This window comes from Stegodyphus dumicola, chromosome 9, assembly GCF_044657685.1.
Source record: "Stegodyphus dumicola isolate Sdum_Otavi_A_Nest chromosome 9, ASM4465768v1".
Lineage (NCBI taxonomy): Eukaryota > Metazoa > Arthropoda > Arachnida > Araneae > Eresidae > Stegodyphus > Stegodyphus dumicola.
Window position 1 is genome coordinate 104,253,004 of NC_140776.1, and position 20,930 is coordinate 104,273,933.

At 31.6% G+C, this 20,930-nt stretch overlaps 1 protein-coding gene across 1 annotated transcript in view; it reads left to right on the forward strand.

Annotated features, from left to right (window-relative positions):
* LOC118198218 (DNA excision repair protein ERCC-6-like) overlaps positions 1–20,930 on the forward strand; it is a 93,194-nt gene that overhangs the window by 817 nt on the left and 71,447 nt on the right. The window contains exons 2-7 of the mRNA XM_085823851.1: positions 64–187; positions 4,476–4,578; positions 11,177–11,749; positions 13,374–13,521; positions 19,296–19,439; positions 20,570–20,722. Of these exons, the coding sequence (XP_085679977.1) occupies positions 64–187; positions 4,476–4,578; positions 11,177–11,749; positions 13,374–13,521; positions 19,296–19,439; positions 20,570–20,722 (1,245 nt within the window). The remainder of the gene's footprint in view (positions 1–63; positions 188–4,475; positions 4,579–11,176; positions 11,750–13,373; positions 13,522–19,295; positions 19,440–20,569; positions 20,723–20,930) is intronic.

A 20,930-nucleotide genomic window follows, 5' to 3' on the forward strand; every position in this document is an offset into this window, starting at 1 on the left:
TGTATATAAAGCTTTGATATTCACTGTCTTGAAATTCATTTGTTTGATTAATTGCCATATTAGGTATGCCAAACAAAGGCTCAGTCACATTGACAAAGCTCTTTTGATGGCTCCAAAAGATTCGATGTCCATAAGTAATGCAGCAAAAAGAGAGCTTGCAGCTATAAAAAAGGAGCAAGAGAATAAGGTAATTTTATTTATTTAATAATTATTATGAATACTTTTTTATCTTGTGTATTTTTCTGTTTACTTCTGCAGGTGATTTTTTTGCCTGTAGATAAAGTAAAATATGTCAAAACAACATTTAACATAGTTAAAGGGAGGAAAGTAAAGAATCACCTACTGCTTGGCACGTTTTTAAGAATCGCACAAACTCCGTATCCATGTACACATCAACCTATTTTCACTTAAAACAACATCAGAGAATTGCGCACTCCCTTGACTTTTTCTATGTACACATTGATCTAGTTTCAATTAAAAAGTCAAAAGAAATTGACAAAAATCCAGTTCTTCTTGCTCTTGTAAAAAGCACTAAACAAAACATGCCAAATAAGTGGGCGATTCTGCACTTCACCCCAGTTAAGGCCTTTGAGTATACTATCCACTATTTAGCCCAGTTTTTATAAATGAATCACAAGTTAGAAATCTTCTTTTAACAAGTTAAAGAGTTTGCTTAACTCAAATAGAAAACAAATAGAGTATAAATCAGAGTTATAGCATTTAAATTGAAGTGTTGAAATAAAGAATTGGCAAGATACTCATTTATAAATTTTATGTATCTTCAGGCTTACCTGTTAGGCAATATTATCAAGAGTATATTCCATAAAAGAAATTAACGTGCTGAAAAGAATGAAGCACAAATAAAAAGTACGAAATCTCTTTTTAAGACTTTTTTGCATCAGAACACAAGTAGAATCCTGTTGTCTTCAGCAAAATCTCAGATTTATCATAGAGGCATGCTCTCAGACTTTCGTAGAGTGTAATGTGGCTCGTTTAAGGGCATTATGTGCTTCTTTTTTTTTCCCGTTTTATTTTATAAATTTGATGCCAAGTTGATCCAGTTATCTGATGTGTTTTTACCAAAAACAGTTTTCTCTGTGTACACAGGAGGAACAGTGATGCAAGAAACCAAGAAATGTGCTTATTTTATGTATGAAAAGAAGAATGTAAATAATAAGTGATTCTGGATGCATCACTGAAATAGACACAAGGATATGTTTCCTTCCAAATTCTACGATGAATTCATGAATTCTCTCCATAGCCATTAATGCCTTCACAACTTTTCATAGTGGGGGGGGTGCAAATAGCATTGTTTTTTTTTAAGACAAAGGAAAAATTTAATACTATGTTTACGTACATATAATACTTTATATACAGGGGCGTAGCTAGTATTTTCAGCGCCCAGAGACAACTGAAGAATTTGTGCCCCTTTCTGTGTGCCAAGAATGGAAAACATTTCATTAAAAATTTTGTAGCATCAATTTGGCGCCCCTTGGATGCTGCCCCCGGGGACAGATGTCCACCCTTGCCCCACCCTAGCTACGCCGCTGTTTATGTACCAAATAATTCAGGATTTTTCTCAAATATAACAAATCATACATGAAATTGAAGGAAAAGTAACCTAGTTTTTCCTATAAGTGCTCAATGTGTGCGCCTTAAGTGATAACGGCACACATCCAAACGAAAATGCAATTCTTCCCATACTGTTTGCAGCAAGTCCGGAGTAATGGAAGCAACAGCCTGTGCAATTCTACCTTTCAAGGTTGGTAAATCGTGGGGTAGGGGTGGAACGTAGACCCGATCTTTTACGAAGCCCCAAAGGAAGAAATCACAAGGCGTGATGTCAGGTGAACGAGACGGCCAGGGTAACAGAACTCTGTCGTCTGGACCGTGACACCCAATCCAACGGTCAACGACTTCGACATTTAACCAATCTCGCACAAAGAGACTCCAATGAGGAGGGGCTCCATCTTGTTGCCAAATAAAGTTTGCAGGTTCACTTTCTACTAATTGGGAAAAGAGCCATTGTTGTAGCATATCCAGATAAGAAACCCCTGTTACTGTAGCTTCAGCGAAAAAAAATGGTCTGTACACTTGTCGTTGTGAAACAGCACAGAAAATGTTTATTTTTGGAGAATCTCTTTCGTGTTGTACAAGTTGATGAGGATTTTCTGAACAACATATACGAACATTATGGGTATTTACCTTCCCACTTGTATGAAAAGTCGACTCATCACTGAACACCACATGATGCAGAAAGTCATTGTGCCATTGAAGAACTTCACATGCAAAACGAAATCGTACTGCACAATCATTTGGCTTTAATTGCTGTACCAACTGTAATCAGTATGGACGCATGTGTAAATTTTTTTAGTCCAGACTGTCGTCTTTGGCAACTGTAGTTCATGACTTGCTTTCCAAGCAGATTTCTGCGGCCTACGATGGAAAGATTCTTCGACACATTCCATATTCTCTACAGAAACTTTGGGTGTTCCCGGGCTTTTACCTTTACAAAAGCATCCGGTCGTTTGTCGATACCATCGGCGGATATTTCTGTCACATGGGGGATAACATTTAAACTTTAATCGGAACGCACGTTGAACGGCAATTACCGAATCACTCTTAGCAAATTGTAGAACACAAAACGCTTTATGCTTAGAAGTCGCCATTTTGAATAGATGACGCTGCAACTGTGAAAACGATGTAGCGGTACAAGTGCATGCGCTTGTCTGAAACTGTTGGAGTTATTCTTTATTCGTCACCTTCAACCACAACTGTCGAACGATTACAGCTTTACACCAATGATAATACAATTTGAAACTCGGACATACAATTACAGTACAATTACAATTTGAAACAATACAATTACAATTTGAAACTCGGACATTCTTTTACGAACACCCTGTATACTTTTACCGTTTGTTATTTTCAAAATTGCATTCGAAAGGATCATGAACTGTTGAAAATTCCTTTTATTTACCACTTGGGAAGTAAGTTTTGAAATGTAACCTCAGAGTTTCGAGATGCAAACATATGTCAATGCATCATTCTTTTTCAATAGCAATATCATTTTCTGCTAAAATGTTTTGGAAATAAGAAAAAATTTCTTTGTTTTATATAACTAATCTACATGCCAGGTTTTTGATCAAACCTTATAACTTTTTCATGGGCTTTCAGAACAGTTAAAGAATTATTTATAGACAAAATTTAGTTCACTTATAGTTTTGAAAATACATCTAAAAGATTTGCTAGTTTTCTTAATTACATGTCGTCAGCAAGAGAGAATTCAGAATCTTTTTAATTTTATTTACAAACAGCAGGATAATTTTGAGAATCTAAGAGGACCAGATAACCTGTGACCTGTGGTTTATTAACCATAGTTTCAGAAATGCTGACATATTGAATTTTTAAAATATATTGGTAAAAATATATTTACAGATGCCCCTAGGTGATAATTGGCAATTTTTAGCAGCACATGGACACCGAGTTTGTGCAATTCTTTAACTTGTTATTTTGGCTTTGTGCCAAAAATCCCCACTACAGAAATCCAAAATAACAAGTCAAAGAATTGCACAAACTCTGTATCCACGTACACATCAGTCTATTTTCACTTAAAAAAAAAAAAAAAAAAAAAAAAAAAAAATCAGAGAATTGCACAATTTAGGCATTGTGCACTCCCTTGACTTTGTCCATGTACATGTCGATCTATATTCATTTAAAATATCAAAAGAGCAGCCAACAAAAAATATATAATCTCAGTAAACTACATTTTAAATCGAGCAATAAAATAGCATAAAAAATGAAATTCATCCTAGCACTACACAAAGGAAATATCCACTTACCTTATTTACAAATTTCACTGTCTTCAATCAAACAAAATTCCTTAACAGCATTAAAAAACTTCTTAAAATTATCTGAACTAGAATCTCTATACTGGCGTTGTCACATAACTTCACAAAAATAAGAGTAAAAAATATCCTCCATAGTGCCCGTATCCTCCGACCATACGCATTTCTTTCCTACAAACAGGACACTTAGAATGGCTACTATGTATATACTACACTTAGAATGCCTACTTCATTTACACACCAGTCAATCAATGCTTTTTTTCCTTTCGTTCCAAATCGTACGAAAATTCAAATTAGTCTTACCACATTCAGCCATTTTACCATGTAAAACACAAGATAACCGACGTCTTTCATAACCAACGCACACAAGCCCTTACAAATCTTTTCCCACCATTAAAATTCACCACAGGTACGCAACCAATTACATCATAATAGGGTTCCCATAACATTCAACTACTCAGTTACTGTAAATGAAACAACTTGGCGATAAATGAAACAACTTAGCAATAATCCAAGGAGTGCCCCTAAATCTACTCTAACCAATATATTTATTTACTCTTTTATATTTTATATGTAATTTAACATGCTTATAATAGTTTAATATTAATTTATCAATTTTTGTTAAAGCTCAAGCACTTAAAGAAATTAGAAGCAAAACAGAAAACATTACAAGCTTTTGTTTCCGGAAATGCGGAAGAAGCTGAAAATGCTGTGCGAGATAATTTTGAGGGTTAGTATGCAGAATAAATATATAAAAGCAAATTTTATGATTGATTAACTCTGTATGATTGTTGATTAATTAATTGTAAGTTAAAATAAGTGAATTTTTGCTTCTAAAATTATTTTAGTCATTCATTTATTTATAGTGCCATCTTTATCATTCTGAATTGATATTGTTCTATTTTTCATGTCAAAGTAGTTTAAAAACACCGAGAAATTTGGGGTAACTAATTTCTGCATATTTCTTCATGCTAAGCACTAACCAGTGCATCATTTGTAGATACGCATTATACTTATTTCTGCTTTACTCATTCAGCAGAAACTTCTATTGAGCATATATTGCCTATTCTGATCACTTTATGATCATCTTTTTGTCATTTTGCCTTTTTTTCATTTTGGAGTGTGTAATGTTCCTCGAATTGCAGAGGTTTTCCAAAGTATATGCTGCTAGAGAACTAACATATGCAAGACACATACAATTCTGTGTTGTAGTTTTTTAAACTTTGCTTTAATTTCGTAAGGATTAACAAAATGTATTTGGACAGGTAGCTGTTAATAGTAGAGTTTAAAAAGTTTCAAGGGTCAGGCCTTTGTATTTGCATTCAAAATAATTTTTTATTAGATAAAAATTTATGTCAAATAATTGTTGAAGGAAGGGGCATTTGAATCTCTGAATCCTGCAAATGTAATTAACTTGTGTGGTAACCCAAACATGATAAATTGGATGTTTCAGTTCTCGAAGGAAGCAGTGATAATATGTGAATTTGGTAAACATTCTTTTTGGCCATAATGTTTATACACTAAAAGAGGTTAATTGCAATATGATCTCTGTTGTAGCATTTTCTATACCTCATCTAATTTTAAGGCTGTGTTTGAGGTACTTTGATGATTTTTAATTTTATAACCTTCAATTACCTAGTTTGGATATGCTAAAGAATATTTTAGCAAGGACGTGCTATTTTTGTTGTTGTATTGATTGAATGTTTATAAATACCTTTCTCATAGTCCGCAGTTCTTGTCATATGTTTTGGTACTTATCTTTTATATTGGCTTTGGGAACGAAAAATAATGTTGCCACAGTTTGGGTGTAAGAATGTGGAATTTGTTGTCAAATGTTGTAAGCATCCACAAAAGGAAAATTTAATATGGTAAACAAAAAATATGCAATTCATTCAATATCCATATAACATAAGTTATTTAATATATGTATATTACAGTCAAAAGTCGTTAATCCGGACTCGTCGGGACTTTGGCGATTCCGGATTATCGATTTTTCCGGATTATAGATCATCAGTTTAAATCTGGTAAGATTGCATGCAGAAATTATAAACTTAAAAATAGGAAACCGTAATTCATGAAATAACAATTATGATCTAAAGGGTATCAAAATTTACAAAAAAAAAGCTTAATATTTATTTGTTTACTTTATTAAACATTTCTTTTAATGCGCGCATGCGTAAAGCATACATTACGCATAGTCGAAATTAGAAAATTGCAACCAGAAAACTATTTGATTTGAACTATTCGTGATATTTATAATGAATTTGATTTAAATCATATCAAAGACAGAGTACATCGAGATGAAATACTACATTTAGTAATGAACTATAAGCCGAATAAAATAAAAACATATGCCCTTAAGGTAAGGATAGTGCTGACAGATCAACTTCCAGTTCATTGCGCACTGCGACGTTCCCCTTCCCCTCAGAGCAGCGGGAAATTGATAAACAGATTTCGGAATGGTTAGAGAAACAAAGGATATGCCTTTATCCATTTTTTGCAGCAATTCCACTTTTTGTTTGATGGACATCGAAACATACTTTCGCTTTGTAGATCTTTTCGCAGTATTCAGCATCGGAAATTCTGTTTGACATAATCGAAAGTTCAAGCTTACTTTTATAAAATTGCTCTAACAGTCTGCATAAAATAATAAGCCGGATCCAATTCGAAGATTAAGGAACAAGGCAATCTGCAACATTAACTGAAATAGATAATTAGATAATTTTCGCTTAGCTTATACCGTCCATTATACATTAAATGCACGTGCGTAAACGTATCATGCGCATGCATACACGCATATGCACATGCGTAAAGGTATTACACACATGCGTGAACGCATTATGCATTGACGCATGCGCAGAAAGTTTGTAGCTTTGAGGTCCGGATTATAAATCATTCTGGATTATGTGCGTCCGGATTAAGGGCTTATGACTGTATAATGTAAATTAATTATTATATATAAATATTATAATTAATTAAAATAATACTTTTAAAATACATATGTGGATTAAATTTGAAATAAATTGTACACAAAAACCAGTAACACAGTGGCAAATTGCGTGACAGAAGCAAAACATGCCAAAACCAAAAATGACATCTTTCGCAGCAGCATCATCAGAAAGTTGGTGCAACAAAAGAAGGAAATAAATAAGTCTGCTTTTGAACTAACAAAGACACAAATTAAAGATTAATACTTAAAATAATCTGAAAAATCAAAAGAAATCTGTGTCTTTATCAATCCAACCCCCTAGGAATCTAAGTAAATAGTGTAAAAATACTTGAAAACAAACTAACTTGAAAATAAACAAACTTGAAAAATTTTTGAAAATGCTGAGCCTAAAAAGCAAGTCGTGTAAATTTAGGCAATCCAATACATGAAAAAATAAAAGCATATAAAATTTTGAAACCATGCAGGCCTGTTAAAAAATTGTAGCATCAGAATCATAAGCAAGCGAAAAAAAGGTAATAATAATTATTTTCAGTTTAAGTGGACTCAGTCCAAAAAAAAAAAAAAAAAAAAACATAAACATGTAAAACAGAAACAACCCAACATATAAAAATTAATAAATAAAAATTTGATCTAAAAATGTTAAAAATAAAATAAGAAGAGTTAGTTCTTAAAATATGTAACATTATAGCAACATGAATTTTAAAAAGTAAAAATATACTTATCAGGTTAGCCACAAAATACTGTTGCGAAGTCTAAAATGTGCGAAATGATGAAATTAAATAAACTATGAATTTCAAACTGATTAATAATAACAAAAATAATTAGAAAAAAAAACTTCTCTTGTAATATTAAGTATGGTGAAGTGAAAATGAATAATTTGTAAAAGGAAAAAACTTCAAACATAAATTATAATATATACAGTCAAAAGTCGTTAATCCGGAATGATCTATAATCCAAACCTCAAAGCTACAAACTTTCTGCGCATGCGTCGCGTTGACGCATGAGCATAAGACCTTTACGGCTGTGAATATGCACGTGCGCATGCGCATAATACGTTTACGCATGTGCGTTTAATATATATCTGTTTATCAATTTCACGCTGCTCTGCAGCGGGGAGGGAAACACCGCAGCGCACAATGAATTGGAAGTTGATCTGTCTGCACTATCCGGTTGATCTTTACATTATGGTAACTTGGCGTTTTTTTGGCGAAAATTTTTGGCAAAAATTTTGGCGAACTCTCCTACAGCAACCCTCTATTTTTTTTTTCCCGCCGCCATTTTGTCTTCACGAAGTAAAGACATGTTTCTTTTCTTTTTATCTACTGAACACTTCTTCCAACAATCTACTAGCCGAATTACACTTATGCTAGAAATTTTATCTAACAAAACTACTTAATCATGACAAATATTCACTGCAAAATTGGGAAAAAGTGCACAGTACCATACTCCTTATGCGTTTTTCAAAATAACACATACACATAAACCATGTACACGCCGACTTATTTTTACTTAAAAAAACATCCCAGAATTGCACAAAAATGGCATTGCGCACACTCTTCACTATATCCATGTACACTGCTTTTTTCTCATAAATTAGAAAAATTTCACGAAAATACATGACAATTTTCTCAATCTTTAAACCCGGTAAAAAGAACATATATGAAATTACCTGATAACGTATACCAAATTCCTACAAACATAAAATTCACAAAATAACTATCATTTAATTAAAATATAATTAAATTCAAAAACACTACTTAAAATATAAATGAGCACATACATTAAATTAATAAAAATTACCTTACAATGCTAATTACTTTAAACTAAATCATTGCTAATAACAATTTTCCCAATAATACCAAATTCCTTTACTTCCACCTTACATTTACAACACAATGCATAAAAATAATATCCTCAAGTAATTAAAAATACTAACTTACCTAATCTTCTTAGGAATCTTGATTACGTGTCCAATAAACTTTTCTTTAGTTACGGCCATGGGATCCAAAAATTCATGAACACTGTTTCACACAACACAGAATAAACCAAATACAAAATTTCCAGATTTTTTCCCGATTTCCCCCCTTTTCCGATTCAAGAACCGTAATTCGTCCATTAATATCACATGACATATCCCATGATCTCTCATTTCCCTCACACAAAATAATGCGTAATCGGAACTGAGTACTGCTCACATTATTACCAAAGTCCCAGGTAGTAACCTTTATCGCCTCCAAAATGTCGCCAAACTACCAGTTACCATATTGTAAAGATCAACCCACTATCCTTATCTTCAGGGCAGATGTTTTTATTTTATTTGGCTTATAATTCCTTACTAAATGTAGTATTTCATCTCGATGTACTCCGTCTTTGATATGATTTAAATCAAATTCCTCGTCATTATAATTCGCTTCCGATAGTGAAGAAAGTGACACAGAGGTTATTGAAAATGAAAAAATTTTGATTAAAAAATTAGTCGGTATTCTCGACACAGTAATTATAGGACTTCAACAGCGGAACTTTGTAACTGAAGAAGAAATTATGTCTATTTATAGAACTAAAGAGAAAGTATTATCACATAAAACAAAGCAACTTGAACAACTTACATTGAAAGAAATGTTTAATAAAGTAAACAAATAAATATTAAGCTTTTTTTTTTTTTTTTTTTTTTTTGTAAATTTTGATACCCTTTAGATCATAATTGTTCTTTATTTCATAAATTACGATTTTATATTTTTAATTTTATAATTTCTGCATGCCATCTTACCAGATTTAAACTGATGATCTATAATCCGAAAAAATCGATAATCTGGAATCACCGAAGTCCCGACGAGTCCGGATTAATGACTTTTGACTGTAGTAGGAAATTCTTATTACAATTTTTCCAGCTATTTTTTTAATTGATAAGCATATTTGAACAGAACTTATCTGTAATACAATCATGCGGACAATTTATTTAAAATAGCAGCATATATAAACATGTTGGAAAATTCCATTTATTATTTTATTTACTATGATTTTTAGCAATTAATTAAAAAAACATAAAGTGTGCATACAGGTGTGTAATAAATTTAATGCACACAGGTCTGCAATGATAGGTTGATAAAATTAATTTTATCAAAGAAAACACTTCAAAGTTCTGGATCTTTCTCCCAAAATAGTCATGCCACTCTTCACAGTATCACAGAGTACAATCAGTAGTTTTACTTGAAATTACTGAGAATGTTAAGCACACTGCAGCACAAACCACATCTAAAGAGCAAAGCTAAGGTTTCTCACCTGTGCAAAAATGTGTCCAATGCACTTTCTCACCAAGGCTGCTACAGAAGACAAGTACCATATATTGAGTTCCAGAATTTGCATCTTTGTTGTAGACAGAGATGATATATACACCTAATGTATGTGCTGTGTTGCCATCTCATTTTTCAGCTCTTAACAGTTTTCAGATGGGTTTATGTCAACTTTTCTGTTTTTTCACTTCTTCCAGTAGAGCATGCGATCTTCCGGTTTTTAATTTTTACCCTTTACTAAGAAAGAGGTTTTCTGTCAACAGATTAAATCTACTGAATTAACAAAACTTAAACTGTGCAGATTCCATTTCTGTCCCACATCCCAGTCATTTTCAGCATAATTTTTTGTACTATATTTGTTAGATCTGAACTATCTTAATCTAATATAGACATTTATTGAAATTTTATGAAGATTCAATGTGTTAAGTCAGTTAATATTTGTGTTTTGTTTTACATCAGTACCGAGTGCCTTACTAAATTTATATCCACTCAGTAGTATATACATTAATTATTTTATGTTTTATTCTATTTGAAAATGCATTGATAAGCTATCTTTCTCTATTTGGAATTTTCCACCTATAAAAGTATTAGAAAATTTTAAAATGGAATTTGCCAGATTTGAGAAAACCTAATTAAATATTAATATATTTTGCCTCGGAATTAAATTATAAATAGTTTAGTAACCTGAATCATGCATTATAAAGTAAATATAGGTAAGATTTGAGTTGTTTTGAAATTATGTCCATGCAAGGCACATAAACCTCCCAGAAATTCCAGTTTTCATATGATAAACCTTCTAGTTTTTCATATTTCAGTGTTAGCAGCTATGATTTTTATCAGTAAGTTTGTACTGAAATTCTTGAAAAAAGTAGAAGGATAATAAAAAAATGCTCAAAAAATGTACATGTTTTTTTAATGTCTAATTTGAAAATTATAAACAAATAATCTGTATTTAATTATTCATTATTTTTTAATTGCATATAGTTAAATGAGAAAAAACTTAAAAAGTTTATTTTATTTTACAATCAATATTTTGAACTCTACGTTGCATCACACATTCATTAAATATTTATATCATTCTGTATTAGGTGAGGAAGAAATGGATGAAGAAACACTGTACCACCTAAAAAATGTTTTCTCTTCAAAGGAAACTGAAGAAGAACGACTTATACGGATGGGACAGATGACTCCTTTTGGAACAGTGATGCAGAACCGGAATCCAGCCAAGCCAAAGCCGAGAACGATAATTGTTCCAGAGGATCAACTCACAGATTTTGACAAGTTTTTGCTTAATGAGGCAGAAGCGCACAAGACTAAGAAATCATTAAAGCCTACTCAAAAGCATCCAAAACCGTCAACCTCGAAATGTTCGGAAACGAACTCTATGACTGAAAAGGCTTCAAATTTTCCAGCATTTACGGACGTAAAAGCAGTGGTTAGGAAGAAGCAGAAGGTGAAAGTTAAATTAGGTTCAAAACATGCAAGTGGGTATTTGAAAAAAGTTAATTTGAATAGAGGTTTAGTAAAAAATTACAAAAGTGATTCAGAATTGAGTGACTTTGAAGCAGAGGCTTATAATGATGAGGAGCCTTTTGACACGTCAGATGACGAATACAGACCAGATCATGATATCGATGATGATGATGACTATGAAGTACATGGTAATGTTTTTTTAGTTATATGTAATAGCTGTATTTCTGTATGCATTGCCTTAGTAATTGTTTATTTCAAGTGTGATTGCATGGTGTATCAATTAATTTATTTTTCCAGTATTTCATCATCAGTTATTAATGTGAGCAAATTATGTTATTTATATATATGCAAGGTGGTGCTCAAAATGTCATCCTATTTAGTCACCCCCATGAAATCTGTAATATTATGTATTGAACAAATCACATATTTGGATTCATAGATCTGGTAGATGTCTGGAGAAATTGGTATTGGACTCTAATTTTCTGCAAAACAGCTGTTTGTAGGATAGCAGCTAAGGTTGAATGCAGACAGAAAGCTGTAATATTATGGTGGCAGAAATATGTAGTTGATTATCTTACTTATTATCAATATTTTGACAAAACTTACTTCAGAAAATGAAATTACTTACGGGATGTTCTGATGTATGAGTCTCTACAATAAGTCAGCCATTGAACTTCTGGGAAACTATTAGAAACTATATGCATGTCATGATATTTCAAACATTTAATGAAATCTACATAAGCCTTTGTAAAGTTGCTCCTTAATGTGTCTCAGTTTTTACTTCCTAGTACGAAGAAAAGGGAGTATTATATTCACGAAAAATTCCAGGTTTCATACTATTTCAACAAAAATATCCATTTAGACTGCTATTGAATTCAATTTAATGATGTTTTTACATGACATCTGTATATAAGGACTGTTTTTCCCCAAACGAAATATAAAACTGATTTAAAATGGATTCAGAAGAGATTTTTTCATGACGTGTGTACGTATGTACATATCTGTGTATATATCTCGCATAACTCTAAAACGATTAGCCTCAGAATGTTAAAATTTTGTATAGAAGACTGCTATAACATGTAGTTATGCATCTCCCTTTTTAGTTGCAATCGCCCCCACCAATATATATATTCACTTGAGTGAGTGCAGTTTTTGTATTCTTATATGTTGGTAATTTGTGCATTTTTAAAGTGATTGAATTATGTTTATCTTCCAGTTAAGGTCTTTATGCCTTTATTTAATTTGAATGCAATAGTTGTACAATTTAAAAGTTGTTTAAGTGTGGCTAAGCTCTTTTTTTTTTTTTTTTTACCAGAGCAACCATATTTGCTTACATTTGAAACGTAACAGTGAATTAAATATTTCTGCACTTTCAGTGTCTTTTGTTTGACCAAAACGAAACTTTTAGTTTTGTGCACCGAAAAATCTGCCTTCTTGTCGAATTGCTTGTTTTTGCATAGAAACTCTTAATTTTAATTGTAAAAATTATTTTACCTGTATTTAGTGTTTTTTATTTTTCTCTCTTTTAATTTTGAATGAAAATGTTTTGAGTTTTTATGTATTTTTACTGTGCCATGAAGTGATTATTGAATAAGAACTGTATCTCTAATTAAATTTGAGGAAATATGTTTAAATGAAATGCAGGAAAAAATACATATAATTTAATATTCCATACAAGGAAGTCGTTTGGTACACATATCAGATTTTTTAATCATTGAGTTGTAAAACTTTTCAGATGCATTTTCTAGAGATTAAAAATTTTAATTGTTGTTTAACTAGCCTGTTCATAAGGTATGAAAAATTTTATTTTAGAGAGGAAGCCAAAGAAACTGAGAACTGGTTCTCGTAAGAAATCAAATTTGAGTTCTGAAGAGTCTGAATCATGTTTAAAATCTGTGAGAAGTAAGGCGAAAAAAATAGTTGATGATGGAGATCAAGAATCATATGTAAAGAGAATCAAGTGAGATATAGTTTCATGTTTTTTTCTTGTGAAAATTGGTGTTAAAAATAAATTTTTGTGTAAAATTTAAAACAATTTATAAAGTCCCCTCACCTTATTTTTTTTTTTTTTTTAAGGTTCTATCAAATGTTATAAATGGCATGATTAAATTACACATTGTGCATTTATTTTGATTTAACTAATAGTTAAAATTTCTATTTGAATTTCTATTATTTACCAAACACACTATTTCATTGTCAAAAGACCTGAATCTTTCTGCTTTTATCAATTCAGAAAATGATTCACAGCCCAATAATACATGAATTTTGCTAGGTATATGAAAGGTAGGCTGCTAGTTTAGTTTCTTTTGGGAAATCTTTTATAGAAATATCAATTTTATTTGTAGATGTAAGCCCTGTAATGGATGTAAAATGAAAAAGGATAAAGTCCTTCACCAATCACCATCTTCATTTGAGATTTTTGTGGTTGTTTTTTTTTTCACAAAATATTCACCTCTACTTTTTTCTGTTATGGTTATATTTATTTTTTGCTTATTCAGTTTCAGTGCCTCAGCAGCTTCAGTAGTTAATATATTGCAGCTGCTTCCAGAGTCCAATATTCTTTTTAATTTTACTTTTTCCCTCATGTGGTTTCAATGAATAATGATAGTATACATAACAACCCGGTTTGTGTAGCTTTGTTGATTAATATGGCACCTAACACTTCTGCAGACTGTTGTGCAATTGAGGCAGATGGGGCGGAATTTTTTTTTTTTTTTTTTCTTTTCTTTCTTTCTTTCTTCTCAGCACCACTTGCCGATGACTCATTTGAAACAGTCTTGAGAAACTTCAGGTTTTGAATTAACATGAATTAAACTGTTATGATTGGAATTTTTACAAATTCTACATGTAAAGGTTAAAATGCATAGTTCTTTATGCATTTTAAAACATATCTTGCATAACTTTTGTTCTTAAATTGTTTGATTATGTTTTGAGACACTCATAGTAAGGAATTTAGGACGTTTGTGTAAAAATGTTCCACGTTACAGAGAATACAGGGTTTAATATTTTTTTTTACGCACTTAAACGTAATGGTTAAAGTAATGGTTTTTGGTTGTGTATTTATGCAAACTTTCTAAAGTTCTGTTTTCGAGAAAACTTAAGAATTCATCTAAAGCAGGAACTTCTTTTGTTTTTAACATCAACTGGAATTATTTACGTGTTTCCTTATTAATTTTTTGAAGCAATATATTCATTAATATAGCATCAGATAAGTTAATGCATTCAAATTCCAAAACATTTAACGCACGCAAATTACGTTTTATTTTATCCAGTAAATGGCACAATTCTCTGGGTGATCCATTGTTGATTTTTTCATGATTTAATATATTTTGTATGTGAAAATCAGCAACTGCTCTTTTATTTTCAAAACAAACTTCAAGGGCTGTAAAATGTGAATTATAACTGTCTTGATCTGTTTGTATTTGTTTGGCTTCTCTCCTTGTGGTGGCTCTTAAATAAAAGAGCTTTTGTAAATAGCTAAGTTAATTATTATCACCAATTAAAGAAATAAATTGCTGTTTAAACCTGCCAAATTCTTCATAATTTCCCATAAATATTGGCAGTGGAATTTCAGGTAATTTTGCATTGCAAAACGTTTTACTTGTATTATGCTCAGCTTCACCACCGTCTTTAACTTTTGAAGCATTATTTAATTTACATGTACAAAGAAGAGGTATTTAATTGTTACCTCCACATTATCCAGTGATGAATCCAACTCATATTTTATAAGCCGTCACTGCAGTAGCTGTTGTAGAGGTGTGTCATTCCAACCTTTACCTCCTTGATGTTTTCTAATTTTATTTCTAACTCAACTGAACTCCCTTCGGATTCTCTGAAGTTATTCATGAACATCTCCAGTTCTGTAATTTTGCTTTTTATAATGCCTCTTTGGCGATTTAGTTGTGTTAATTTGTCCATTTTATTTTTGCTCCTTTTGAATGGGCACAGATCTCCAGCTCGACGGACCACTCATTATGGATTTCGTGCTGCTAATGAACAAATTTATTATCCTAAGGATATACAAAAAAAATTGCTACTAGAGGGATGTGGTGTATAGGTGTAGATAATGACATAACAACCCCTTTCCGGTGAAACCTCCACACTCCCTCCTAGTATGTATGAATTGGAAGTCTGGCCTTCTCATTCTAGCCTGCGGACTCCTTGCCATGTTGGGTAGAATTCCTTCTGGAACTTCCTGCAGACTGAATTTCTTCTGCTTGACCTTCCCTGTTTGCGGTAGAGTCGTGAACTCGGCCAGGTGCTTGTAATTTGTACTCTTTCAGGAAGGGCTTTCACTGACTGACGGTAGACGTTTTTCTGCTCTGCCTGAAATTTTGCTGGTTTCACACCAACATTCAGTGGTTGCTTTCTTTTCTTTTGGTTCCTCAAATTCGACTCTGGCTGTCGTTGCAATTCTCGCTCTTCCGCCTCTCTTGGCATCTACTTTTGCTCTCTTCTAGCATTGATCTGGGGTGGAAGTTGTCATTATTTTGTTCTCTGGAATGAACCCTTCAGAAGTTCCTGTAATACTGGTATTGGCTCACTTCCAGTTTCCTGAAAAAGATATTTCAGCACTTGAAAATCACTTCTATGATAGTGTGGCTTAGCTTGATCAATTTGACATAGTTTGATGTTCATTTTTGAAATACAAAGTTGTATGTCTTATTTTTTTCATATAGAAATAGCTCTTCGAACTTTATAGCAAATTTTGCCACTTTATTTTCCCGAGAAGATGATAATGTATGTTTTTAGTACCTTTTGACCTATATTATATTCCAATATTGTTATTGGGGCATTTTCAAAATATACTGACTCTACCGCAAACAAGGAAGGTCAAGTATTGAACTTCTAATAGTACAGCTAGAGTTTCCCCGTTCTGTGGCAGTATATTTCCTTCGGGTTGGGTTCAGTATTTTACTAAAATAAGCTACTGGTTGCCTGTTTTGACACAGAACTGTGCCACCTGAGTAGTCCAAAGCATCACTAGCAATTTCCAAGTTCTGATCTGCTTCTGAAAATTTCATTACCAGAACTTTGATTAATGCTAGCTTCAGTGGCTTGAATGCCATGTTTGCTTCTGCACGTGTTTTTTTATTTTTTCCCCCTCTCTTTTTAAAACCAACAAAGGTTCAACAGTTTTTGTGAAGTCTTTTGTAAACGATCTATAATATGAACATATGCCTAAAAAAGGTATCAATTTCTTTGCTGTGTTTGGAGAGGAATAATTTTTAATGGCTAGAATTTTACAGGTTTATGTTTCAATGCCTTTCTATGAAATTTTATAGAGATATCAAGGTTCTTTTGTGGTGAATTTACATGTCAAGGCATTTACTTTGAGGCCAGCTTCACTTAATAAAGAAAATACTTCACCTAAATGTTGACTGTGCTGAACAATTATTTTAATAGTGATAATGATATCATTGAGATATATAAAAATGCTTTTTCCTAGTATGTCAACACAATGTCTATCATATGTTGGAACGTTGTCTGAGCTCTACATAGACCAAACAGCATTCTTGAAAAGGCATATGTGCCCGATTTAGTAATAAATGCTGCTTAGTACATATTGGGCTTTATACCTATTTGAAAAAAGCCTGACGGGGCAAAGGATGTACTGTAGGTTTCGTAATACTAATTTAATTTATGGTAATCAACAGCAAATAGCGTGCTTTACGATATGATAGTGGAAGGTTATTTTTCTTGCTGCATAAGACTGCAAGATTTACGTATAGACTGCTTTATTTTATTTTTCAACATTTCGTGTTTTTTTTTTAATATAATTTGTTCTTTTACTCTGTCATACCAACAAGGCTTACATTTTACAGAGTGCACACCTGCTCTCCTACTGAAGTAATTCAAACCTCTGGTTAAATAATAGTTTCTACCCTGCTTGCATAAAGCATAAAACTGAAAGCTCGTTCTGGCTGGAAAACATAGGCAGGAAAATGAGAAAGTAAAGGAAAGGCTTACTCCAAAATAAAAATAACTGTTAGCATATTAAGTGAAACCGCTGTAGTATATTATGCAAACAGCTGTTTTTAGATAGATTTTTATTTCTTAAATGGTGCCTCTAAGATGCTGGTATTAAGCATGAAGATAAATACAAATAATTAAAAATGTGTACATAAAAATGATTGCATTAATTAATATACTAATCTATTTAATTTTTTAATACCATTAAATTTTAATTTCTCTGAATTTTAGAAAGTAAAAGTACGAATAGCACATAAAAGTGGTGTTTTTATGAGTCATTCAGTTTATATACAGTATGAAAGTAAAAGAATGGCCAAAAATAGTCATCACTTATATTAACAAATCTATGGCTCAATAGTTAGCTTTGATATTCGAACATGTGACCAGTTGGGGGGGGGGGAAGATAATTGAAACAAAAAACTAATTTTAGTGGTGCTATCTAAAAAATAAGTTTTTTTTTTTTTTTTTTTTTTTTTAAAGTATGAAATACTATTTTTAAATGTGGAAATAAATACAAATAATTGGGAATGTGTACATGAAAATTATTACATTCATTTTAGTAACTCAATTTTTAATTCCATTAAATATAAGTTCTAGTAACATCATAATTCAGTAATAATAGCTTAATAAAATAAAATATTCAAGAGTTTTCAAATTCACAAGTGTGCATCTAAAAATTACGTAACTAATTAAAAATGGTAGAGTGTATACTAATACTATATCATAACTCCTTGAGGTATAGTGGGAAGCATGTTAGGAGGTCTGGATTCAAATCCCGGCAAGAGCATCGCTGGTGCTCCTAATTCCTGCTGTAAAATAAACCTAATGGTCCTGCATTATATAAACAGGAATTTTCTTGTTCTATTCTTATAAAGAGCTCAGTGTAATCATGACTTATTGGGCAAACACGTACATGTGTAAACTTGTCAGTAATGGAGTTAGTTTTCCTTTTCATTACCTCTGTTAGTTGTAAGTAATTAACATGTCAGAGTGGGAAATTCACAAGTGTTGCAGAGATTAGATTTTTGACTAAGGAAGTTAACATTCTGTCTCATTTACTTCAGACTTAAAAATCAGTTTGGAGGTCATTTTCTTTCTTTAGAGTGCAAGTCATAGAAAGTCATGTTTAGAATTGAAACTGAACTGCATATTCTTTGGCCAAGAATCCCAGCCACTGAAGAGGAGCTGAGTAGTAATCCAACACAGAAAAGGATTTGTCAGGCGATGCTTATGTTACCAAGACAATCAACCCACAATGCCCCAAGAAAATATTTATATGCCAATGCAGGCATACATGCACATTGCAGATTTCAGTTTGTCAAATTTACTGATTTTAATTTTTTTTTAATTGTCTGTTTGGATTGGTATTTGATGAATTCTTGTAAGGAATCACATTGGCCGGAGGTCATTTGGCCAGGCCACATTAGATTTTTTATATTTATTTTGGATTTCATAATATAGCTATTCTTTTCAAAAGGCTTTAAATATCATTAGCATTGTAATTCTCATTTCTAGTTAGATTTTATGTTAGGTGCCAAGTGATACTCCATTGATAAAAAAGTACTGAAAATTCTTTACAGCAGCATGGCCTGATGATGATTTTAGTAGCTTCTTTGCTTTTAAGGCTTCTTTTAAGAATAAGCTTATTGATAATTTTGGCTTTGTATATATCTTTGCTGAAATATGAATAATCGTTAATGTATTTTATTTGCTATAAAATATTTTCATACATAACATTAATGTGAATATTTTTTATTGTAGAGCTTTTGAAAAATCTGAATTGATTAAGAAGCATGAAAAAATATTAGAAAGTGCAGATGGGGTTATTGATTCGGATGATGAAGACTTCACTGAATTTGAAGGGGATTACAAGATTCCCAACAGTGTTTGGAATAAATTATACAAGTGAGCATTTGATTATATAGTGAAACGGTATTCTACTTATTATTCATGTGATATGTTACTTGTATGTTATATGTTATTCAAATGTTAATGAGATAATTCAGATTGATGTATGTTTTTCTATAAGCATAATAAGTTGTTAAACTAGTTTATATTTAATAAAGCTTCAGAACCTAAGGCATGTGCTATTATTTGTAGAGTAGTAAGATTTTTCTTATGTTGCTCATTAACTGATAATTTTGAATAAAAGCAAGAAATACTTTCATATGTGTAACCATGTATTTATTTTCAATGCAGAACATTAATTAGACATCTATATTTCTGTAGAAACAGAAGAATTTGTATGGCAGTTCCAAGATTAATTTCTTAAAATGCATTTAAATAATAAATCTTGACTTCTCAAGTTTTTTTCTTTCAAACTGAATTCATTTACTGATAGTGCTTAAATAATTTAAGTGCTAGTGATTAATACATATTAACCTATGTCACAACTTATTACTCAATGCAAATTAATCCTAATTATAGATATGTATTTCTTTAGAAACCAAAGAATTTATGTCTCAGTTTGAAAATTATTTAATAAAATTTCTTAAAATCCATTTAAAAAATAAATTTTTAATTTATTCTATGATCCTTTTTTTTTTTGTTTTGTTTTCTGCTACTTTTTTATCCAAACCAAATGTTCTTTTACTAACAGTGCTTCAATATTTATTTCCTGCATTGAAAACAGTTGTCTGCTGCATTTATAATACATCAGTGTTAATACTCGAGCATAATTTTCCTATTATGAAATATTTTGACCAAATTCTCTACTCGGATTTTATTTTTATCATAAAGTAATGTCATATTAGAAAAAAAAATTTAATTTCTAGATAAAGTTGTGTCTGTTTCTATTTGCCCTGTTTATTAAATCTCTCTGTCTCTCTCTTTTTTTTTTTTTTTTTTTTGTTTATTTTTATTTTTGGTCACCAATTTGACTGAAAACTAGCAAAAGTGACTTCTAGTTTTTGGTAATAAGCTCATCAGTTGCTGCCAGCATTGGCTGAAAGTAATTGTGCTGAAAAAGTGAAACATTTGCAGTGTTATAAGTACTATAATCTAAATATTTAAAGAAACTCTTAATTATAATTTAGGTATCAACAAACTGGTGTCCGTTGGCTATGGGAGTTACATCAGCAGAACTGTGGAGGTATTATTGGAGATGAAATGGGATTGGGTAAAACTATTCAAGTAATTGCCTTCTTCATTGGATTGAAATATAGCAAATTATTGACTGTTGGGGATAAGTAAGTTTTCACGCCCATTCTGTATTTAAGTGAATTTATGATACTTTTCATTTCATCTGGTATCAATTGTAAATGTGCACTAAAATGCTAGATGTAGTAGTCTGTTATTATCAGCAGTAGTTATTCAAAGACATCATTGGAAATTAGAAGGAAGTATGAAAATTTATCTAGCAATTTTTCCTTCAAACTTTTAAGTTGCATTTTTGCA